The sequence below is a fragment of the Macaca mulatta genome, chromosome 2, assembly GCF_049350105.2.
Source record: "Macaca mulatta isolate MMU2019108-1 chromosome 2, T2T-MMU8v2.0, whole genome shotgun sequence".
In the NCBI taxonomy this organism is placed as follows: domain Eukaryota; kingdom Metazoa; phylum Chordata; class Mammalia; order Primates; family Cercopithecidae; genus Macaca; species Macaca mulatta.
Window position 1 is genome coordinate 109,928,571 of NC_133407.1, and position 25,054 is coordinate 109,953,624.

At 43.8% G+C, this 25,054-nt stretch overlaps 1 protein-coding gene and 1 long non-coding RNA gene across 3 annotated transcripts; one reads left to right on the plus strand and one right to left on the minus strand.

Annotated features, from left to right (window-relative positions):
* The first annotated feature begins 3,026 nt into the window (after positions 1 to 3,026).
* CRIPTO (cripto, EGF-CFC family member) lies at positions 3,027 to 12,786 on the plus strand. 2 transcript variants are annotated; one of them, XR_013413837.1, is made up of 7 exons: positions 3,027 to 3,493; positions 4,558 to 4,610; positions 4,695 to 4,829; positions 5,203 to 5,317; positions 5,415 to 5,524; positions 6,561 to 7,014; positions 7,385 to 12,786. XR_013413837.1 is itself a non-coding variant. In XM_001114010.5 (6 exons), exons 1-6 carry the CDS (start codon positions 3,474 to 3,476, stop codon positions 6,674 to 6,676), a joined length of 549 nt encoding a protein of 182 aa, XP_001114010.1. In that variant the 5' UTR covers positions 3,027 to 3,473; the 3' UTR covers positions 6,677 to 12,786. The 2 variants fall into 2 exon arrangements, 1 of the variants encoding a protein (XP_001114010.1); XM_001114010.5 differs by having other exon boundaries at positions 6,561 to 12,786.
* On the minus strand, positions 11,914 to 23,164 carry LOC106996933 (uncharacterized). The gene is made up of 5 exons (XR_001443030.3): positions 22,941 to 23,164; positions 20,937 to 21,067; positions 20,451 to 20,562; positions 12,827 to 12,940; positions 11,914 to 12,057 (listed from the first exon to the last, which is right to left on the minus strand). It is a non-coding gene; the product is annotated as an uncharacterized LOC106996933 (long non-coding RNA).
* Positions 23,165 to 25,054: the final 1,890 nt, after the last annotated feature.

Genomic DNA, 25,054 nt, shown 5'->3' on the forward strand with positions numbered 1-25,054 from the left:
CGCCATTTGTGTAACAATATGGCTCTAAAATGACTTGCTTGAGCACATCTTCCCCACTGAAATTGCAGATTTTTGAATGCAGGAATCTGTCCTTTTATGTCCCACACAGAGACCTGTGGCAAATACAGAATAGGTTTCCAGTTGGAATTTGTAAGTTTGCCAGTGAAAACAGAAAGTCATTAACTTGTTAATGAAGTATGGCCAGGACACACTGGGTGGATAATGCTTCCGCAGGAGTGTAGCTCAGGTGTTAACAGAAGCTGTTGGGCGCTAAGCTTGACGAAATTAGAGGCCCTGACGTTCCTCAGCTGGAGGGTACATAAATATACAGAACTCCCCCACCTCCTCTGCTCTCTCCCATCTTCTGGCCTGCCTGGATGTTCAAGGAAACAATGACAGAGGTAAGACCTAAGAGCCCTATGATAAAAGGAGGCTTTTAACCTTGAAATACTGTCATTGTACTGCAGAGATGGCGTTCTTCTGTTAACTCTTTGGTTGGAATTTAGTTCTATGTGTTCTCAACCATTTAAACAAGGTCGAATTGGCTTTTGATAGCTAAAATTGATCCCATTCTCCAAGTTTATTTTCTTCCTTGAATTTTAGGCAGACACAGGAAGTCTGTCCTTTGATTATGATGTATTTCATTCCACCATTCTTGTTTGGATGGTTTTAAGTCAAAGGCTTATTTGTGTGATTTTTAAACACAATTCTGCCCCAGTTTTTAATACACAGTGTCTCAAGGGCAGTACCAACAAATGGTCAATACCAAGAGCATTGTTTTTTACTTTCTGTTCTCAGTGCCTTTAGTAAGGGATGAGATGGGCTGACTGTGATTGGGGAACCCCCATTGCACAGCACTTCCCAATCCTAGGCCTGACCTTTTGACACAAAGCACTCATTGGCCTGGAGGCTGGCCAGCAGCCCAGTTCCAACAGTGACCAAGCAGAGGTGACCAGTGGCCATCCTAGGGTAGTCATTCAATTTCCCCACCTGGAGGCAGCAACAACTTTTTGCAGTTAGTACAATTAGAATCAACAATTACTGTTCTTCCTCTCCAGCCTCACAGTGGGGTCACTTCTCACAGCTGTTTCTCCAGAGCCAAGCTCCAGTCTACAGGCAGCCCAGCAGTAGACATCAAATACCTGTTAAATAGCCCTTACATCTCCAGCCCAACAGCAAATATCTAACCTCTCTTAAACACCACAGCCCTTCCCTTCCCCTTCTCCCCACCCCCCATCCCAAAACCTGGCCCAGGCTCTGACTACCCTGGATCCACTTGGCTTCCTCTGCAGTCAGTACCTATGGGGAATGGGGATCTCTTCAGGGGGTTCTGGTCCTTAGAGAAGGGATTTTGTGTGGCTGAAAAGCTGGCGTCCTGGGATTCTGGTCCCATCAATGCCAACATCGCCAGACTGGAGACCTCAGTTACTTCCTCCGAAAATGCAGTGATTTCCAGGGGTCCTATTTAAGCTCTAAAAATTCCACAAGAGCTTTAGATAAGGAAATAGCAACGCAGGGGTGTGTTCTGTTGCCAGTTCTGCCACAGGCCTGCCCAGTCTCTGAAGACAAGACCAAATAGAACTAGTTGTCTTGTCCACAAAGTGAGACTAATATTGTGGGCGCTACTTATCTACTTAGCACCTTGGACTGGTGAGGACTGTGGTGCACAAGCTACCTTACAAATGTACCGCACTGAGTAACACCTTTACACCTCCTTGCAGCTCCAGGGCTAGCCTTCTCCTTTGCAAAGCCCTCCCCCACCTCCGGCCTCCTAGAGCTTCAGGCCATGTTCCCATGTCCCCTGTGAATCTCAGCATGGTACTTGAAGCGTTTCACCTGAAAAGACCACACAGGGAGGAGGTGAAGCGCAGCAGGAATGAAATAGTCAACTGCCGTGGAGTTGGAAATGTTACTGCATCCCACCCTTGACTGGATGGGGCCTCACTCCCCCAGTACAAATTATTTTACGTTTGCTTCTCCCAAGATCATGTGTAGAAGTAAATAGCACCTCTTCCCAGCACCTGTGGATCCATGGCATCCACACAGGTAGGCACTGACGCTGAAATGGGTTTGGATGCCACCAATTCTTTCTGCCGAGGCCTAAATCCAATAAACAGAGATGGATGGAAACAACTATCTAATAAAAGCTTCACATTTGTGTGCCTGGCAATATTAAGTAACCGTCAGGTTTTCCTTTAGAAATTGGAATTAAATGCGATTTAGAAACTACTAACGACTTTGGGCGTATTTAGTAACATATTACCCGGAGGATTGAAATGTTAGGGGAGGCGACTCCGGCTCATAGACGCGCCTCTCCATCTGGGGCGTCTGGAGCTTCGTGGAGCCACTCAATAAACACGTTTACCCCTGCAAGCGGCACATTAGAGCCCGGCGGTAACTCCCGGTGTTGTGGGGCCAGCACGGCGAGGGGCTGCAAGAGGTCGCACTGTGGGCGCTGAAGGCTGAGATACATTCCCGTGATTGGGGACTGAAACGGCCTCCCATGCCGGACTGCCGTGGTTCTAGAACTTTTTCCTGGAACAGGCCGGCACTCCCACTGCAAAGCCCCAGCGGCTGCGCCCCTGGCCGCCCCTCCCCTCTCCCGGGCACCTGGCGCCGGCTCCCGCGTCTTTCCAGGAATTCAGGTCCGCCTGGAATTTGCACTTCAAGTCTGGAGTCCCCAAGGAACCCCTCCTGAACCTGAACTTCTGTCTCAGTTTCAAGCTTCCTAGTCTTCCCCCGACACACACCTAGCTCCTCGGGCGGAGAGCACCCCTTTCTTGGCCACCCGGGTATCCCCCAGCGGGAGTACGGGGCTCAAAACTCCCGGAAAAACAAAGGTGGAAGCAAATTTCAGGAAATAAAACTTCCTGAAATAAAATATCAGACGCCTTGAGACCCATACATTTTCAGGTTTTCCTAATTAAAGCAATTACTTTCCACCACCCCTCCAACCTGGAATCACCAACTTGATTCGAGAAACTGATTTTTCTTTCTTTCTTTCTTTCTCCCCGCCCCGCTCCCCCCCCGCCCCGCCCCAAAAGAGTACATCTGATCATTTTAGCCTGCAACTAATGAGAGAGATATTAGGACTAGTTAACCACAGTTTTACAAGACTCCTCTCCCTGCATGTGGGCCATTGTCATGCTGGTGGGCGTCCCGCCCACCTGAAGGGTCTCCCCGCCCCGACTGGGGTTTGTTGTTGAAGAAGGAGAATCCCCGGAAAGGCTGAGTCTCCAGCTCAAGGTCTAAACTTTCAAGGCCGAAAGCCCTCCAGTTTCCCCTGGACATCTTGTTCCTGCTTCTGCTACGACCTTCTGGGGAACGCATATTTCTCATTTTCTTCTTAAATTGCCATTTTCGCTTTAGGAGATGAATGTTTTCCTTTGGCTATTTTGGCAATGACTCTGAATTAAAGCGATGCTAACGCCTTCTTTCCCCGCTAATTGCTAAAAGCTACGGACTGCAGGAAGATGGCCCGCTTCTCTTACAGGTATGAGCTAATCTTGAATGTGAGCTTTTTTTCATTGCTAGAGATTGCCAGTTTAGGAAATGAATGTTCTACACCCGTCATTTGATTTTTCTCTTGCTTAAGCCTTAAAGTGCTGCCAACAGCACTGCTCTTTTTCCTGAAAGACCTGGAATTTCACACTGTTACTTCTAACTTTGCCGTTGGCTTTTAACATTTTCCTGTTAATGTTAATTTTCATTTTACGTTAATGACTCTGTCTATGAAATATTGTTTCTTTATTCTTGTGTAAACAAAGGTCAATACTACAACCAAATTTAAAATCTTCTGAAAAGATTAAAGGTATAAGCAGATACGATACTTGCAAAACCATTAAGATAATAGGAAAAAAAAAAACCCACATTTTTTACCTAAAAACCTTTTAAATGATTGGTTAAAATAGTTTGGCCCGGCACAGTGGCTCACGCCTGTAATCCCAACACTTTGGGAAGCCAAGGTGGGTGGATCACCTGAGGTCAGGAGTTTGAGACCAGCCTGGCCAACATGGTGAAACCCTGTCTCTACTAAAAATACAAAAATTAGGATTACAGGTGTCAGACACCTGTAATCCCAGCTACTCCAGAGGCTGAGGCAGGAGAATCGCTTGAGGCAGAGGTTGCAGTGAGCTGAGATTGCACCATTGCACTCCAGCATGGGTGAAAAAGTGAAACTCCATCTCAAAAAATAAAGTAGTTTGTAAAATGTGATTCATCAGTAACATGGGACGCAGCCATTTTTAAATCCTTGTATGAAAACTGTATGCAGGAGAAAAATATGTGAAATAAAAGACAAAAGACCTAAAATTAGGTACTTATGTGAGGACAGGGCCTAAGAAATAATAAAATATATTAAAAAGACTTGGATATTGGTGACTTTTTCAACATTTTTCTTTGTTACATGAATTGGCCATTAAAGAAAGAAAGGTGGCGCTCTACAATTTCTCTTGAGTGATCTGTGGTCTTGTCCTTGCGATGGGAGGACCCAGGTGTTAACCTGTAAGGCTTTATTTCCTTTGTTTTGCTAACTCATGTCTGACTTCCTCTTCCTAGTGTGATTTGGATCATGGCCATTTCTAAAGCCTTTGAACTGGGATTAGTTGCCGGTGAGAGACCTTTTGTTATTTTGATCACTCACAATTTTTATGTGGCCTGAAATACAGACTCCTTGAACTGATTTTGTCCTTAAGGGCTCAGCCATCGGGAATTTGCACGTCCATCTCGGGGAGACCTGGCCTTCAGAGATGACAGCATTCGGCCCCAGGAGGAGCCTGCGATTCGGCCTCGGTCTTCCCAGCATGTGTCGCCCATGGGGATACAGAACAGTAAGAAGTGCCTGGCTTCGATGCTTCTGCCCTGGTCCTTCATGTGTCTCCTGAGTATCTTTCCAACGCTCTTTCACCTAAAAGGGCACCTGGTTCTGGAACTGGGCAGGTGCTGGACTGCTTTTGGTTTTGGAAGTGAGACAGGGATTGTGTATTTTACTTCCCTAGAGCGCAGTTTTCATCACCTGAGTCCACTTCACGCTGGGGAACCCCAGAACCACCACTGGCCTATGCATGAAAATGACTTCTGCTCAAAGACGCAGAGTCTTATTCTGTGGGACAACACATTAGTGTTGCATTAACCTTCGCTTACAGGAATTGCCCTTGCACTTTTCCATCCCTACACCCTCAGTCATCTGTTCTTACCTTTCAGGTAAGGAGCTAAACAGAACCTGCTGCCTGAATGGGGGAACCTGCATGCTGGGGTCCTTTTGTGCCTGCCCCCCCTCCTTCTACGGACGAAACTGTGAGCATGATGTGCGCAAAGAGTAAGCCATTCAGAGGGGAGGGGAGCCATGGAGAGGAGAGGGAAAGGGAAGTAGAAATTTCAGACCCATGGCTATTGCCTTCCCTGTTCATTCTCAGGAACTGTGGGTCTGTGCCCCATGACACCTGGCTGCCCAAGAAGTGTTCCCTGTGTAAATGCTGGCACGGCCAGCTCCGCTGCTTTCCTCAGGCATTTCTACCTGGCTGTGGTAAGCTGAGGTTCTCCTCTTTCTTTTGCCCTTTGAAGTTGCCTTGGGGGGTGCTTAGTTAGTAGGCTCTCCTTGTACCTCTTGGCTTGCTAGAGCCTAGCAACCAAAGTTCTGCTTATAAAAGCATCACAGACTCTTGATGAGATAGTTGCCTTGGCTTCTTTGATATTTATTTCCTCGGAAACCTGGCTAGTCCTGCTGCCTTTCAGATGGAGATGTATTTCAAGTCTATTTGACATTTTATGGTCTGAACTTCTATTGAGGAAAACAAACAAGTCTTGGTCTCTTGTTTAACCAAGAGATGTTCTCTGGTGTTCCTTTCCTTTGGGCAGGAGGACCCAAACCAGGATGGGCAGCTCATTTGGAGTCCACCCCAACAGCAAATTCTATCAGAGGCTTGGCCCCTTGCTAGTCCTTTAGGAACTTCCAGGGTCCTAAAAGTCCCTGGTAACCCTCTCCCCATACCTTACCATGACTGGTCGTAGAACCCTTTCACCTTATTGATTTTTACTAATTTGAGGAAAACAATGAAAAGAAGGGCAGCACCTGGAGAGAAAAAGAGGCGACGGTCCTCTCTCCACCCCAGCCTGAGCCAGGTTTCTAGGGCCCCCCAAGTTCAGAGACCTATAATAGTTTTGGGCTTGGAGATGTTAGAAATGGAAAATATTCAAGTCCAGGAAGTAAATGAAAGCAAACATTTCACTGAGAACAGGAAGGAATTCCCCAATCCAGACAGGGATTATGTCTTTGCCATTTGTATCCTGGGTGTCAGACTTAGGATAGGTGTTTGATAAGTGTGGGTTGAATGATTGGATATGTAGGGACCATGTTCTCCTCCTGGAACATGGAACCCATCAGAACCTAATCAGGTTCTGCTTATCCCTGCAAGTGAAGGCATCACCACTGGGCTAGGTTCCAATGTGAGTGTCCTGAGAAGAGCAGGTTCACAGTAGGCATGTAGATATGCCACGTTTGTGGGCAGCAGGATGAACTGCCAGAGAGGTTTCCTTTAATGATCAAGCATCCCTACTTCCAGATGGCCTTGTGATGGATGAGCACCTCGTGGCTTCCAGGACTCCAGAACTACCACCGTCTGCACGTACTGCTTTTATGCTAGCTGGCATCTGCCTTTCTATACAAAGTTACTATTAATCGACATTGACCTATTTCCAGAAATATAATTTTAGATATCATGCAAATTTCATGACCAGTAAAGGCGGCTGCTACAATGTCCTAACTGAAAGATGATCATTTGTTAGTTGCCTTAAAATAATGAATACATTTCCAAAATGGTCTCTAACGTTTCCTTACAGAACTGACTACTTCTTACCTCTTTGCCCTGCCCTCTCCCAAAAAACTACTTCTTTTTTCAAAAGAAAGTCAGCCATATCTGCCGGGCGCGGTGGCTCACGCCTGTAATCCCAGCACTTTGGGAGGCTGAGGTGGGCAGATCACAAGGTCAGGAGATCAAGACCATCCTGACTGACACTGTGAAACCCTGTCTCTACTAAAAATACAAAAAATTAGCCGGGCATGGTGGCGGGCACCTGTAGTCCCAGGTACTCAGGAGACTGAGGCAGGAGAATGGTGTGAACCTGGGAGGTGGAGCTTGCAGTGCGCTGAGATCACGCCACTGCACTCCAGCCTGGGCGACAGAGCGAGACTGTCTCAAAAAAAAAAAGGAAAAAAGTCAGCAATATCTCCATTGTGCCCAAGTCCAGTGGTTCTTTTTTTTGAGATGGAGTCTCACTCTGTCACCCAGGCTGGAGTGCAATGGCGCAATCTCAGTTCACTGCAATCTCTGCATCCCAGGTTCAAGCAATTCTCCTGCCTCAGCCTCCCAAGTAGCTGGGATTACAGGCATGGGCCACCATGCCCGGCTAATTTTTTTGTATTTTTAATAGAGACGGGGTTTCAGCGTATTGGCCAGGCTGGTCTCAAACTTCTGACGTTGTGATCCACCTGCCTAAGCCTCTCAAAGTGCTGAGATTACACACGTGAGCAACCACGCAAGGCCTGGTGTTTCTTGATACATGTAATTCTACCAAGGTCTTCTTAATATGTTCTTTTAAATGATTGAATTATATCTTCAGACTATTAAAGACTAATTCTAATGTGGACCTTAGGATACAGTTTTGAGTAGAGTTGATCAAAATCAATTAAAATAGTCTCTCTAGAAGGAAAGAAAGCCTCTTTAAGGGGAGGAACCAGAGTGCTGAAGGAATGGAAGTCTGTCTGTGTGTGTGCAGGGAGACTGGGTAGGAAAGAGGAAGCAAAGAGAAGAGAGAGGTTGGAAAACATAATGGGTTACTTGATTGGTGATTAGGTGGGTGTAGAGAAGCAAGTAAAAAGGCTAAATGAAAGGGCAAGTTTCCATCATCTACAGAAAGCTATATAAGACAAGGACTCCCGTTTTTTTCCCCAAAGGCATTGTAAAAAGAATGAAGTCTCCTTAGAAAAAAAATTATACCTCAATGTCCCCAAAAACATTGCTTAATAAATTATGTTTCCTCCAAGCTGTGCAATTCTTTTAACTATTGTAGAAGAGAAAATGTTCACAGTATATTTAGTTGTAAACCAAGTGATCAAACTACATATTGTAAAACCCATTTTTAAAATACATTGTATATATGTGTATGCGCAGTAAAAATGGAAACTATATTGACCTAAATGTGAACTGGTTCTTTCTAGGTGATGAGGTGCTTTATGGTGGTAGGTTTTTGCTCTCTGTGCCCTTCTGCATTTTCCAAAGTACCATGGTGAGGATGTGTTGTATCTGTTTTCCAGGGTCCTCAAAGTCCCTGGCAACCCCCTCCCCGTCCCCCACCATGACTGGTCACAGAACCCTTTCACCTTATTGATTTGTACTGATTTTTTTACTGATTTCATACGGAATATGGCAACTATATCTGGCTCAAAACTGAGGAAACCAGAAGAGCCGAGTCCCAGGTGAGTGCTCAGTTCTGTTTCTGGCTTTGACGTGTGTGTTCTTCTGTGAAGGACAAGATTTGCTTCTATTATTTAGGTACCACTTGGTCCATAATTTGTGTTTTTCCTAATTAATTTCCTGCAGATGCAAACTTCCAAATAGGTGAAATTTTTTACAGTGTCCAGTGGAAAGAAAGTGAAATGGGATAAGCAGGAAGCAGTGAGGTGTACCAGAAAGCACAAAATCAGGAGGTGGACAGGCTGGGTTTGGAAGGTGGTCTGGCCACTTACTGACAGTTGGACCCAGCTTCCTGATCTGAATCTGGATTAGTGCCTACATCACAGTATTAGAACTAAGTGACATAAAATAGTTAAATAGTTAAAACATTTATACAAAATAGGTTCTCAATAAATGTCATATTTTCTTCTCTTTTTACCTGCATATTTACCACAGAGGATTTTAAAACATTTTTGGGGCCAGAAATATAATTTACTTTTTTTCTGAGACAGGGTTTCATGCTGTCCCCCAGGCTGGACTGCAGTGGTGCATTCACAGCAGCTCACTGCAGCCTTGACCGCCTGAGCTCAAGCGCTCCTGCCACCTCAGTCTCCCAAGTAGCTGGGACCACAGGAGCACACCACCACGACCAGCTAATTTTGCTTATTTTTTATAGAGATGGGTTCTTGATTTAAGCCACATCATCTGCTAATTTTTTTCTTTTTATCAACTTATTTTTATTGTGGTAAAATATACATAACATTTACCATTTTAACCATTTGTAAGTTCAGTAGCATTTAAGTCCATTTGTATTGTTGTACAACTGTCACCACCATCTATTTCCAAAACTTTTTCATCATCCTAAGCTGAAATTCTACCTATTAAACATTAACTTCCCTTTGCCCTTCCCCAGGACCCTGGTAACCACTCTTAACTTTGTCTCTGAATTTGACTGTTCTGGATACCTCCAGTAGGGGGAGTTGTACGCTATTTGTCCTTTTGTGGCTGGCTTATTTCACTCAGCATCCTGTCTTCAAGGTTCATCCACGTTGCAGCGTGTGTCAAACTTTCTTTTTTTTTGATGCTGAATATATTTCATTGTATGTGTGTACCACATTCATCCATTGATGGACATTTGAGTTGTTTCCACCTTTGATTACTGTGAATCATGCTACTGTGAACACTGGTGTACAAATACCTGTTTTGAGTCCCTGCTTTCTTTTGTGTACATACTCAGAAGTGGAATTGCTGAATAATATGGTAATACCAAGTCTCAATTTTGTGACATTTTGCATTCCCACCAGCAATGCACAAGGGTTCTAGTTTCTCTACATCCTTGCCTGGCACCTGCTTTGTTTTGTTTTGTTTTGTTTTCATATTAGTTATCCTGATGAGTGTGAAGTGGTATCTCATTATGGTTTGGATTTGCATCTCCCTAATTATTAGAGATGAGGATTTTTTTTTCATGTACTTAGTGGCTATCAACTCATTTTTAAAAATGCTTTCTACTTGGCCAAAGGAATAGCATTTGTGAAGTCCCAGATAATTTACACAAGTCTTGAAATTAAAAAATAGTAATGTTCACCTGCAAGCCATCTAAAATTATGAAGCAGAGGTACATGTTGGGAAATGGTTCTCTGGGGGGATACGCGAGACTCTAGATTCTACCTTCAGCTGGCCTACAGAGTCCTGAAAGTACTGGTCCCCTTGTGGGACCCATAGACATGTGTGGGTCCACGTTCTGGGGGTGGAGGGCATTCCCTGTGGGTGGACTCCCCCTGGTTCATTCAAAACACTGGTGCTGGTTTTTTAGTTTTTGGTTTTTGTTTTTTTTTTTTTTTTTGACAGAGTCTCACTCTGTTGCACAGGCTGGAGTGCAGTGGTGCGATCTTGGCTCACTGCAAGCTCCGCCTCCTGGGTTCACGCCATTCTCCCGCCTCAGTCTCCCAAGTAGCTGGGACTACAGGCACCTGCCACCACACCTGGCTAATATTTGTATTTTTAGTAGAGATGGAGTTTCACCATATTAGCCAGGCTGGTCTCAAACTCCTGACCTCAAGTGATCCGCCTACCTCAGCCTCCCAAAGTGCTGTGATTACAGCCATGAGCCACCATGCCCAGCCAATGGTGCTGTTTTAAAGGCCTGACATCAGAGAATGGTTTACTTATAAGAGCTCAGCCTCCACCATGGAATATTACATCACCTTTAAAAAATCATCTTTAGAAAGGATTTTTAATGCTCTGGAGAAATACTGAAGATACTATGTCAGGTGTTAAAGGGAGAATATAGTATGGTCTCAACTAGAATTCTTAAAAGGTAGGAAACATAAAAATATTAAAGCAGTCAGTTCTGAATAGGATAATTATGGGTAATTTTACATTTTATTTTTTTAAACTAAATAGCATGTAATTAATTTCATAATTGGGGAGTTAAGTTTTTGTAAATAAAGGCAAAACTTAGTATGAATTTGTGAGGTTACAAATAATCCAAGTAAAGTTCATGGGTGCTTTCATGGGCAAAGGAGGAGTCATCCTGGGACAACTATGAAATGATAAGGGGAAAAAACCTTTGAGATGAGTGGCTAGATGCAGAATACATGTTTCTATTTCAATGAAAATTATGACAGGGTTGTACTATGGTGACATCAGTAAATAAAAGAAAATTAGAGGCCAAGCATGGTGGCTCACGCCTGTAATCCCAGCACTTTGGGAAAAGGCTGAGATGGATGGATCACCTGAGGTCAGGAGTGTTGAGACCAGCCTGGCCAACATAGTGAAACCCCATCTCCACTAAAAAAGGATACAAAAATTAGCTGAGTATGGTAATGTGCACCTGTAATCCCAGCCACTCGGGAGGCTGAGGCAGGAGAATCACTTGAACCTGGGAGGCAGAGGTTGCAGTGAGCCGAGATCCCACCCCTGCACTCCAGCCTGGGCCACAGAGCAAGACTTCATCTCAAAAAATAAAATAAAAAAAGAGAAAATTAGAGGAAACGCAACGCTGGTAGAAGCAGTTGCTTTGGAATGTGTCTGAGATGACACATATTTTGTATGCCATATGTATTATATGTTATATTCTTGAAATAAAGTAAACTACAGAAAAGAGTATTAAGAGAATCATAAGGAAGAGAAAATATATTTACTCTCCATACAGTGGAAGTGGGTCATCATAAAGGTCTTCATCCTCATCGTCTTTCCGAAGAGACTCGTGTCTCAGAGGGGTTTCTTGAGCGCCCTGGGCACAGCCCTTGCCAGCCAGGGAGAGGTGACACCGATGCTGCAGTCAGTAGACACCTCACCTGCATTGCTGGGTGCGATGGGGAGCTCTGGAGCCATGGGGAGTTCTGGAGCTGGGGTGGCCCTTCAGAGTTGTCCCCAGCTGAAGCAAGAAGCCAGGTCTTTCTACCCCCGACATCAATCGGTCATGGAGCACAAGCTGCCCCCGGGAGGGCGTGTGGCCTTGGGTAAGTGGACTCCTTTGAGATGAGGACAGTTCACACCCAACACCTCCAGCCTCTGGGGAAAGGTGGATCTCATCACAGTCCACTGCTCATGCTGCTGGTTCCATTTCCTTCGGGATTCTGAATGGTCGGCTTTCCTGGGTGAACTTTAACAGAAGATTGGTGGGTAGACTACAGTCCCCTCTCCTGCAGCTGATCTCACAGCACAACAGAGAACTGAGGTTCATCTCCCTCCTGTATCCATTCTGCCTCCCCTTGCCCTGAGCTAGCGCCTCTGCTGTTGTATGCGGATTGCCTGGTGGGGGTGACCAAACCTTCATCCCTAGAGGGTCTAAACCCCTGATCCTCATGCCCTTCTCAAGCTCAAATTGGGCAGGGGTACCAAAATATGCCCCTGTGGATCACCTGAGCTGAACCTTTGTACCCCTACAGCATTAGAATCTTCCCTGGGAGGAAGCACCTCCTTGGCCTCAGCAGTTCCTATCAGTCAAGGGTGAGTCCCAGTGAGAGACACTAAGCCAGGAGCAGCCAATATGCTCTAATCCACCCCCAGGGAGTGCCCCCACGGCGTTCTCACATGTACACTGCCTGTGCCATGCTGCTTCCATAACAGTGAATATTCAGCTTCTCTGATCACAACTTCTGTGCTCCACAATTATTCTTCCACCCCACAGCTGACTCCTGAGCAACACAGGGATTAGCTGAACTGACCCCTCACTTAGTTGAAAGTCCATGTATAACTTTGGATTCCCCCAAAACTTAACTGCTAATAGCCTACTGTTAACTAGAAGCCTTACCAATAACATAGTCAATTAACACATATTTTGTATGCCATGTGTATTATATATTATGTTCTTGAAATAAACTACAGAAAAGAGTATTAAGAAAATCATAAGGAAGAGAAAATATATTTACTATTGATACAGTGGAAGTGGGTCATCATAAAGGTCTTCATCCTCATCGTCTTCATGTTGAGTAGGCCAAGGAGGAGAAGGAAGAGGAGGGGTTGGCCTTGCTGTCTCAGGGGTGCTGGAGATGAAAGAAAATTCGTATGTAAGTGGATTCGTGCCGTTCAAACATACGTTGTTCAAGGGTCAACTGTGAATTATTTTATGAAACTATATGTGCCATTTCACAGGTCACCTCAGGACTTAGCTGTTGCAATAATCATGCAACAGTTAATGTTTAACCACTTCTTTCTTAGCTTAGACCTTAATCAAGGGCCATGCATTACTCCCATTTGTCAACATTCTCTGGTAGGCCTCCTCTCTGGCCTCAGCAAAGTCTTAAAACAACAAAAAAACAAAACAAGAAAAACAGGTTGCGTGGGGAGAACCCAGGGAGTCTGACTATTCATACTTTTCTGCAAGAACATCTCCCATCTGTAGTGCCCCCAGAGCATGGGTGACAGTCCATGTCTGTCCCCTCTATAAATGGGGGAGCAGGGACACGATCACTCCAAACTCTACCAGCCAGTGGGGAGTTTCCAGGTGCCTTATATGAGCAAACAGGAAGAATGCAGTTACCTATGAGCTCACTGTTTTGTCTTGGAGCTATTGTTTTGTAAAACCTTCACTTTTAAACATTTCTACAGCTGACAAAACCAGTTGGCTCTACATTGATTCTACCAACATTGGAGAGTAGTCAATTGTGCAGATTTTGTCAACTATGCATGTGCACTCCTTGATTAAAAAAAGACTACCAAATTTCATTAAAGGGGCCAGCAGGAGGAATGGAGGGGAGGCCCTGGGGAAGGCAGCACTAGAGCCAAGGGCAGGGCTCAGCAGCTCAGGGATGAACCCTCTATGACTCTTTGCTAAGGAAAGGAAAGAGCTAAGGGTCAGCCCTGATGAGCACCTAAGGACCAGACAGAGGAAGGAGAAACAACCCGTGAGAAGACTTGAAGATAGAAGAAGCTTTACCAACCTGGCGAGTGTGGTTGAGAAGTCAGGAGCTAATGGATTTGAACCCCCATTTAATCACAGGCAACCCACAACACACAATGGGAAAGCATCCTGGGCTGCTACTGGCACCCCAGGGCTGACAACCTCACAGGCTGTTCAAGGAGCACAGCAAAGGCAGCCCACATTTTAAAAACTGGCATGGATGTCAATAGGCCTTACAAAGTAGTTATGAGCCTTAAAATGTAGTGCTGAGATTGCAGCTCCAACTCAGATGGACAGAGCAGCATGCAGAGGCTCACATTGTGAATTTTAGCTCCAGAACGAGTGCAAAAACAAACCGGCAATCCCGAGAGGACCCACAGACCCTCTCAAGGAAGTGGACTGCTCCTGCAGGACCTGGGAGACACCTCAAATACTGTGCTAGTATCCATGGCTGAGAGACCCATAGACGGTTCACATCACAGGACTCTGTGCAGACAACCCCCAGTATCAGCCGGAGCCTGGTAGACTTGCTGGGTTGCTAGACCCAGAAGAGAGATAACAATCACTGCATCTTGGCTCTCAGAAAGCCACATCCATAGGAAAAGGAGGAGAGTACTACATCAAGGAAACACCCCATGGGACAAAAGGATCTGAACAACAGGCTTCAGCCCTAGACCTTCCCTCTGACAGAGCCTATCCAAATGAGAAGGAACCAGAAAACCAACTCTGGTAATATGACAAAACAGGCTCTTTAGCAACCCTAAAAAATCATACTAGCTCACCAGCAATGGATCCAAATCAAAAAGAAATCCCTGATTTACCTGAAAAAGAATTCATGATGTTTGTTATCAAGCAAATCAGGGAGGCACCAGAAAAAGGTGAAGCCCAATGCAAGAAAATCCAAAAAGGATACAAGAAGTAAAGGGAGAAATATTCAAGGAAATAGATAACATAAAGAAAAAACAATCAAAATTTCAGGAAACATTAGATGTAGAAATGCAAAATGCTCTGAAATTCTCAGCAACAGAATTGAACAAGTGGAAGAAGGAAATTCAGAGCTCAAAGACAAGGTCTTCAAATTAACCCAATCCAACACAGACAAAAACAAACAAACAAACAAACAAAAAACAGGAAAATATGAACAAAGCCTCCAAGAAGTCTGAGATTATGTTAAATGACCAAACCTAAGAATAATCGGTGTCCCTGAGGAAGAAGAAAAATCTAAAAGTTTGAAAAACATATTTGGGGGGAATAATTGAGGAAAACTTCCCGGCCTTACTAGAGATTGCACATCCAAATACAAGAAACACAAAGAACACCTGGGAAATTCATCACAAAAAGCTCCTCGCCTAGGCACATTGTCATTAGGTTATCCAAAGTTAAGACGAAGGAAAGAATCTTAAGAGCGTCAGACAGAAGCACTAGGTAACCTATAAAGGAAAACCTATCAGATTAACAGCAGATTTCTCAGGAGAAATCCTGCAAGCTAGAAAAGATTGGGGCCCTTTCTTCAGCCTCTTCAAACAAAACAATTATCAGCCAAGCATTTTGTATCCAGCAAAACTAAGTACATATATGAAGGAAAGATACAGTCTTTTTCAGACAAACAAATGCTGAGAGAATTTGCCACTACCAAGTCACCACTACAAGAACTGTTAAAAATGAGCTCTAAATCTTGAAACAAATCCTGGAAACACATCAAAACAAAACCTCTATAAAGCATAAATCACACAGGACCTATAAAACAAACATACAATTTATAAAGCAAAAACAAAAAACAAAAAAACCAAGGCACACGGGCAACAAATAGCACAATGAACAGAATAGTACCTCACATCTCAATACTAACATTGAATGTAAATGGCCTAAATGCTCCTCTTAAAAGATACAGAACTGGAGAATGGATAAAAAAAATCACCCACCAACTATCTGCTGCTTTCAGGAGACTCACCTAGCACATAAGGACTCACATAAACTTAAAGGGATGGAAAGAGGCATTTCATGCAAACGGACGCCAAAAGCAAGCAGGGGTAGCTATTCTTCTATCAGACAAAACAAACTTTAAAGCAACAGCAGTTAAAACAAAGAGAGTCATTATATAATGGTAAAAGGCCTTGTCCAACAGGAAAATATCACAATCCTAAATATATATGCACCTAACACTGGAGAACCCCAATTTATAAAACAATTACTAAAAGACCTAGGAAATGAGATAGACAGCAACACAATAATAGCAGGGGACTTCAGTACTCCACTGAGAGCACTAGACAGGTCATCAAGACAGAAACTCAACAAAGAAACAATGGATTTCAACTATACTTTGGAACAAATGGACTTAGCAGATATATACAGAACATTTCATCCAACAACTGCAGAATACACATTCTATTCAACAGCATATGGAACTTTCTCTAAGATACACCATATGATAGGCCACAAAATGAGTCTCAATAAATTTAAGAAAATTGAAATTATATCAAGCACTCTCTCAGACCACAGTAGAATAAAACTGGAAATAACTCCAAAAGGAAACTTCAAAACCATGGAAATACATGGAAATTAAGTAACCTGCTCCTGAATGATCATTGGGTCAAAAAGGAAAGCAAGATGGAAATTTAAAATTTCTTTGAACTGAACAATTATGACACAACCTACCAAAACCTCTGGGATACAGCAAAGGCCGTGCTAAGAGGAAAGTTCATAGCCCTAAATGCCTGTATCAAAAAGACTGAAAGACCACAAACTGACATCTAAGGTCACACCTCAAGGAACTAGAGAAATAAGAACAAACCAAACCTAAACCCAGCAGAATAAATGAAATAACCAAGATCAGAGCAGAACTAAATGAAATTGAAACAACAACAACAACAACAAAAAACCACAAAAGATAAATGAAACAAAAAGCTGGGGGGGTTTTTTGTTTGTTTGTTTGTTTTTTGAGATGGAGTCTCACTCTGTCACCCAGGCTGGAGTGCAGTGGCCAGATCTCAGCTCACTGCAAGCTCCGCCTCCCGGGTTTACGCTATTCTCCTGCCTCAGCCTCCCAAGTAGCTGGGACTACAGGTGCCCACCAACTCGCCCAGCTAGTTTTTTTTTTTGTATTTTTTAGTAGAGACGGGGTTTCATCGTGTTAGCCAGGATGGTCTCGATCTCCTGACCTCGTGATCCACCTGTCTCGGCTTCCCAAAGTGCTGGGATTACAGGCTTGAGCCACTGCGTCCGGCCAAAAAAAAAGCTGGTTTTTTTAAAAGATAAAATTGATAGACCGTTAGCAAGATTAACCAAAAAAAGAAGAGAGAAATTTCAAATAACCTCATTAAGAAATGAAAAGGGAGATATTACAACTGGCACCACTGAAATACAAAAGATCATTCAAGGCTACTATGAACACCTTTACATACATAAATTAGAAAACCTAGAAGAGATGGATAAATTCCTGGAAAAATGCAACCCTCCTGGCTTAAATCATGAAGAATTAGATACCCTGAACAGACCAATAACAAGCAGCAAGATTGAAATGGTAATTTAAAAATTACCAACAATAAAAAGTCCAGGACCAGATGGATTCACAGCAGAATTCTACCACACATTTAAAGAAGAATTGGTACTAATCTTATTAATCTTTTTGATACTATTCCACAAGATAAAGAAAGAAGGAGCCCTCCCTAATTTATTCTATGAAGCCATCATGACCCTAATACCAAAACCAGGAAAGGACATAACCAAAAAAGAAAACTACAGACCGATATCCCTGATGAACATAGATGCTAACATCCTTAACACAATATTAGCTAACCGAATCCAACAACATGTCAAAAAGGTAATCCACCATGATCAAGTGGGTTTCATACCAGGGATGCAGGGGTGGTTTAACATATGCATGTCAATAAATGTGATACATGACATAAACAGAATTTTTTAAAAATCAGTGATCACCTCCATATATGAAGAAAAAGCATTAGAAAAAACCCAGCCTCTCTTTATGATTAAAACTCTCAGCCGGGCACAATGGCTCACGCCTGTAATCCCAGCACTTTGGGAGGCCGAGGAAGGTGGATCACCTGAGGTCAGGAGTTCGAGACCAGCCTCAACATGGAGAAACCTTGTCTCTACTAAAAATACAAAATTAGCCGGGCATGGTGGTGCATGCCTGTAATCCCAGCTACTCGGAAGGCTGAGGCAGGAGAATTGCTTGAATCTGGGAGGCAGAGGTTGTGGTGAGCCGAGATCGCACCATTGCACTCTAGCCTGGGCAACAAGAGTGAAACTCCGTCTCAAAAATAAAAAAAACTCTCAGCAAAATTGGCCTACAAGGGACATAACTGAATGTAATAAAAGTCATCTATGACAAACCCACAGCAAACATAATACTGAAAGGGGAAAAGTTGAAAGCATTCCTTCTGAGAACTGGAACATGACAAGGATGCCCACTCTTACTACTCCTCTTCAACATAGTACTGGAAACCTAGCCAGAGCAATATGACAAGCTAAAGAAATAAAGGGCAGCCAAATTGGCAAAGAAGAAGTCAGACTGTCACTGTTTGCTGACAATATGATCATTTACCTCAAAAACCCTGAAGCCTCCTCCGAAAAGCTCCTAGAACTGATAAAAGAATTCAGCAAAGTTTCTGGATACAAGATTAATGTCTACAAATCAGTAGCTCTTCTATACAACAACAGCGAACAAGCAGAGAAAAAAATCAAGAACTCAACTCCTTTTACAATAGCTGCAAAAAAATATAAAACACCTAGGAATATACCTAACAAAGGAATCGAAAGATCTCTACAAGGAAAACTACAAAACACTGCTGAAAGAAATTGTAGATGACACAAACAAATGGAAACACATCCCATGCTCATGGATGGGTAGAATCAATATTGTAAAAATGACCACACTGCCAAAAGCAATCTACAAATTCAACGCAATCCCCTTCAAAATACCACCATCATTCTTCACAGAATTAGAAAAAGCAATTCTAAAATTCATATGGAACCATAAAAGAGCCTCCATAGCCAAAGCAAGACTAAGCAAAAAGAACAAATATGGAGGCATCACACTACCTGATTTCAAACTATACTCATGGCCGTACTCACCAAAACAGCATGGTACTGGTATAAAAATAGGCACATAGACCAATGGACTAGAATAGAGAACCCAGAAATAAACCCAAATACTTACAGCCAACTGATCTTTGACAAAGCAAACAAAAACATGAAGTGGGGAAAGGACACCCTATTCAACAAATGGCACTGGGATAATTGGCAAGTCACGTGTAGGAGAATGAAACTGGATCCTCGTCTCTCACCTTATACAAAAATGAACTAAAGATGGATCAAAGATTTAAATCTAAGACCTGAAACTGTAAAAATTCTAAAAGATAACATTGGAAAAACCCTTCTAGACATTGGCTTAGGCAAGAATTTCATGACCAAGAACCCAAAAGCAAATGCAATAAAAACAAAGATAAATAGCAGGGACTTAATTAAACTAAAGAGCTTTTGCACAACAAAAGGAACAGTCAGCAGAGTAAACAGACAACTCACAGAGTGGGAGAAAATCTTCACAATCTATACATCTGACAAAGGACTAATATCCAGAATCTACAATGAATTCAAACAAATCAGTAAGAAAAAAACAAACAATCCCATCAAAAAGTGGGCTAAGGACATGAATAGACAATTCTCAAAAGAAGACATACAAATGGCCAACAAACGTGAAAAAAAATGCTCAACATCACTAATGATCAGGAAAATGCAAATCAAAACCACAATGTGATACCACCTTACTCCTGCAAGAATGGCCATAATCAGAAAATCAAAAAACAGTAGATGTTGGCGTGGATGCAGTGATCAGGGAACACTTCCACACTGCTGATGCCAATGTAAACTAGCACAGCCACTATGGAAAACAGTGTGGAGATTCCTTAAAGAACTAAAAGTAGAACTACCGTTTGATTCAGCAATCCCACTGCTGGGTATCTACCCAGAGGAAAAGAAATCATTATACAAGAAAGATACTTGCATATGCATGTTTATACCAGCACAATTTGTAATTGCAAAATTGTGGAACCAATCCAAATGCCCATCAATCGATGACTGGATAAAGAAACTGTGGTATATATATACAACGGAATACTACTCAGACATAAAAAGGAATGAATTAACAGCATTTGCAGCGACCTGGATGAGATTGGAGACTATTTTAAGTGAAGTAACTCAGGAATGGAAAAACAAATATCATATGTTCTCACTGATAAGTGGGAGCTGAGCTATGAGAACACAAAGGCGTAAGAATGATACAATGGACTTTGGGGACTTGGGAAGAAGGGTGGGAGGAGGGTGAGGGATAAAAGACTATGAGTAGGGTGCAACATATACTGCTCAGGTGTTGGGTGCACCATAATCTCACAAATCACCACTAAATAACTTACTCATGTAACCAAATACCACCTGAACCCCAATAACCTGTGGAAATTTTTTTTTAATGTAATGCCCACCTTGGCACAGGTATAGTACAATCATCCTCATCGGGGAGGGAGAAACATAGTCTGGGGCTCCCACATGTCCCTCCTACTTTTCCTACCTTCCAGACCCCTGCCCCTGCCATAGGGGAATGTCCACTCTGTGAGCCCCCACTGAATCCCCTCATGTACCTTTAGTCTCTTGTAGGTTCCGTTATGCTCCATCACACTGATACGTTTTCATGTCTGTCAGCCCGACTGGTCTGTACGCATCCTCGGAACCTGTGTGCCGGCTGCGGGAATCCTAGGGCCATTTCATAGAAGCTTGATAAGTGGAGGAAGGAAAGATTAAAGGAAGAGAGGGAGAGAGGGAAGGAAGAAGAGGGGAGATGGGCAAGCAGAGGGTCTTTCTCATTAACAGTGACAAGACCCTCTTACATAATAATTAGCACTTCTTAGATTGCCTCCTACATCCCCCAGCACGGGGAAGATAGTAAAGAAAGAACAAGGCAGTGCAGAGACAGAGCTCCTTCAGAGGAGAAGCAGGCCCTGTCAGGTCTGGTCACCCGCTAGGAGTCTGCGCTTCCCTGCAGACCTGGCCAGCCGCATCCCCCTAGTCAACACTGGTCTAAAAGGAAAAAGGGAGAGAGCGAAATGAAAACAGAAGAGGGAGCTCACATTCTTCTCCTTGGTGATACAGCACTGCTGATCTGCACAGGTATTTCTGATGCTGATTGTGTGGTGTAAACCCGTAATTCTCAGATTTGCCCCAGTTTCATATAGTGAGCCCTCCATGGCAGACGCCAATGCTAGGAATCAAAGGCAAATGGGAAATTATAAAGTCCCCGTTCAGATTTATTTTCAATTGGAAAAAAAAAAGTGAGGACTAAGGGTTCGATAAATCATTACATCATATTAATCAGAACAACTGACATTGCTATTGTAACATTTCATCTTCAAAAAAGTCAAAACTGGCTTTTGGTTGAAAGCATTCCTTCCCCCTGAGAGCTGGAACAAGACAAGGATGTCCACTCTCACCACTTCTATTCAGCATAGCACTCGAGGTCCTAGCCAGAGCAATTAGACAAAAGAAAGAAATAAAGGGCATCCAAACTAGTAACGAGGAAGTCAAACTGCCTCCAGAATAAACACATCAAAACATAAAGCTAAGAGAGGCTGTCAGGCTTGACTGTAATGAAGTAATTGTCCCATGTTGGGTGTTTACAGAAAAACATTTTATGAGTAATGAGTAATCTTTTATGTCTCCTTTTTTTTATTTACTTATTTTTGTTATAGATGCATGCTTGGGTAACAGCAGACCACAGGCTAATATATTTTCACTACAGAAAAATGAATCTGCCAATGCAAGACCTGGGAATATCTTTAACCATCTTTGTGAAGAATACAATAGACTGGTTTTCACAGGACATTAATTGAAAATTACAGGAATCTGTAAAAATAGTGGTTGTCTGAGATCAGTCACCTACTGTGAAAAAAGAATTGTGTGAAAGTCATGCATATATACTGCTTTTCATGTACCAATTTTCCCATAGCTCTTAATAAAGTTTCATTATTAATGATTTAAATCATTATTGATTTGTTGCAATTGATGTATTACAATTAACTTATTACCAATGACTTTAATCAGTATTGATGGTTTAATTATTAGTGATGAAGTCAGCACTGGTGATTTAAATCAGAAGAGGAATTTAACCTTAAAACACCTTGTTAGTCTTTATAGCATCTCCTCAGGTGAAAAGAGAAGGTTTTTATCAGACACAAGAAAAAAAAAAAAAATGGAAAGACCATTGCTCACCCACAAGTAGTAAAGTGGACAAAAGCTTGGGGAACAGAGCCCCAATGCCCACTGTGTGACCTCGGGCAAATCACTTTCCCTCTCTGTGCCCCTGAGGGCTGAGGTGAGGACTGGATGTGAGTTCATTCATTTGAAGAATGAGAATGGTACCTCCCTAGAATGCTCTGCCAGCATCATTGTCACCGAGCCCTGTGCAGATATGAGCATACAGAGATGAGCACATGTAGGCTCAGGGGGTTCATGGGTGCCTTGAAACCATCCACGGTCCATGGACCTCGGCTTAGGAACCCTCCCAGAAATCACTGTGTGTTAAATATGTGGGAATGACCTGAAATCCCCTCATTTCACAGATGAATCTACAATGATAGGAGGGTTGAGAATGATAAGCGTTTCCAAGGCCACAACTCCACCAAAGCCTGTCTTTACTCAGCCCCTGGACTCTCCCCATCCCCTAGGCTGTCCCCGATGACACTTTGTTCACCAGGAGATAACGTAAAATGCCTTAACTGACAGGAAAGTCATTAGACCCTGGTAGAGCAGCTGGGAGGAGCCTGGAAAGAACCGATCCTGCATGAATGGTGGAGGTCCTCAAAGCCCTCAAGTCCAACTGCTGGCACCCCCCATTGTCCAGCAGCTGCCCTGGCTGGTGCCGTGGTCACTCACAGATCACAGGCTGCACTCCAGACCCAGGATGTCAGCCCGCGCCATGAGCTGAACACATGTTTGTTCACCCACCCCTGGGCTGCAGAATGGAGGGGGTTCCATTCCGTGGTCACTGCAGCCTGATCCCTTCTCCCTGAAGCCCACCTCGGGGCTGACCAGAGAGCTGCTCTGTGATCCACCTCCGCCCTCTCCAAGCCTTTTACCTTGAAACCTAAGGACGTGCCCAGGCAGACGTGACTGGACTCAGCAACCTCATTCTGAGTGTCTGGAAAGACCCCAAAGAGTCTCTTGCTCAAAATAATCTACCCAACAGTACTGCTGGAGAATCTTCCCCTGATCTCATGTTTTCTTCAGAGAATGACGTGGAACACTCCAGTGAAAATGCTAGTGTAATCCAGGGCGGCTTACTAACTAGTATCCACCTCGACAGCCAAGCAGGAACTGCTTATCTGAAAGTAATGGAATACGGATCCGATCTATAAAGGGGTTGGAAAATGTCAGGCCAAGTGAGACACAAGCCCAGGCCATGTCAATTTCACAATCGTGTCCATTGCCATGCACAATTTTAAATGAGGTCTTTGAAGATAAATCACCAGTGGCACAGACTTCCAATTACTCACAGATTTCTGCATCACAAAGTGGTACAGTCTTCCCAGAACACTCAAAGGCACTTAAAGCTTTGGAGGGAGGCTTCTGTCAGAGTTGCAGAGGATGCTTCTCAGAGGAGCTCCAGTTCCTGGCACTGTATCAGTTGGGGTCTGTGGCGGGCAGGGGGAGAGGGGTATATGGGTCGGCGAGTCTGCCCAATCCCTCTGTCAAGTCCAGTGCCCTGCCCAGATGGCCCAGCATGCATGGGCCTACTCCCCTGCAGGCCTCCGCCTCTTCTCTGATCACGCCCTCTGCAACAGGAGCAGCATCATTTGGGGGCCTTCCCCTGCCTGTCTGTGTCTTTTGTTATATTTGTTGCGTTTCTTAACACTTTTTTAAAATCCTCATTGATAACTGATTAAATTCGATAATGTAATTGAAAGCACTTTGTAAATTAAAAAGTGTTCTATGAAGTCTGTATTAAATTTTTATTGTTGCAGACTCACAATCATGACTCAGGACTCTTGACCTGTCCATTAGGAGCCCAGCCTGGTAAGGGGCTTGCTGAGGAATGGAGGGAGACAACAGATGTTCAGCTGCTTCCTATTTAACAGTCCCCCATGGTCTTGGTGAAGGGGGCCCAGGTTGGTCCAAGGTGAAAGCCACCCAGATGTGGCAGAGTAAGGGACACGGCCCCTTGGTCAGTCACTGATGTTATTTCCTGACTTGCCTTGGATCTAGCCTAGCCATCCAGAGACTTTTTTTTTTTTAAATGGAGTCTCACTGTGTTGCCCAGGCTGGAGTATAATGGCATGATCTCAGCTCACTGCAGCCTCCGCCTCCTGGGTTCAAACGATTATCTCAGTCTCCCAGGTAGCTGGGATTACAGACACCTGCCACCACACCCAGATAATTTTTTTTTTTTTTGAGACGGAGTCTCACTCTGTCACCCAGATTGGAGTACAGTGGCACGATCTCAGCTCACTGCAACTTCTGCCTCCTGGGTTCAAGCAATTCCTCTGCCTCAGCCTTCCAAGTAGCTAAGACTATAGGTGTGTACCACCACATCTGGCTAATTTTTGTATTTTTAGTAGAGACAGGGTTTCACCATTTTGGCCAGGCTGGTCTCGAACTCCTGACCTCATGATCCGCCCGCTCAACTTCCCAAAGTGCTGGTATTACAGGCATGAGCCACTGCACCAGGCTAATTTATATATTTTTAGTAGAGACTGGGTTTCACCATGTTGGCCAGACTGATCTTGAATACCCAACCTCAGGTGATCCACCCACCTCGGCCTCCCAAAGTGCTGGGATTACAGGCATGAACCACCTCGCCCAGCCTAGCTTGGAAGCTAGGACCCCTCCACAGCACAGACACACTCAGTACCGTGTGTTGTTTATAAATTCCTCTCTCCTCTAAAAGATGCCAGAGCTCCTTGGAGAAATGACTGATTCCAGGGCTGAGACAGGGAAAATACAAGATGACACTGAAGCATTTTGTGCCAAAAAGTAAAGATATGCACAAAGAATGATGGGAATACCTCAAAGGGACACAGAAAGCAGCTTGAGGTGGTCAAATGTGAGACAACTTGAGCATCAAAATTAAAAGTGATGTGGCTGAGAGCGGAGGCTCACTCCTGTAATCCCAGCACTTTGGAAGGCCGACATGGGAGGATCACTTGAGTCCAGGAGTTCAAGACCAGCCTAGACAACATGGCAAAACCCATCT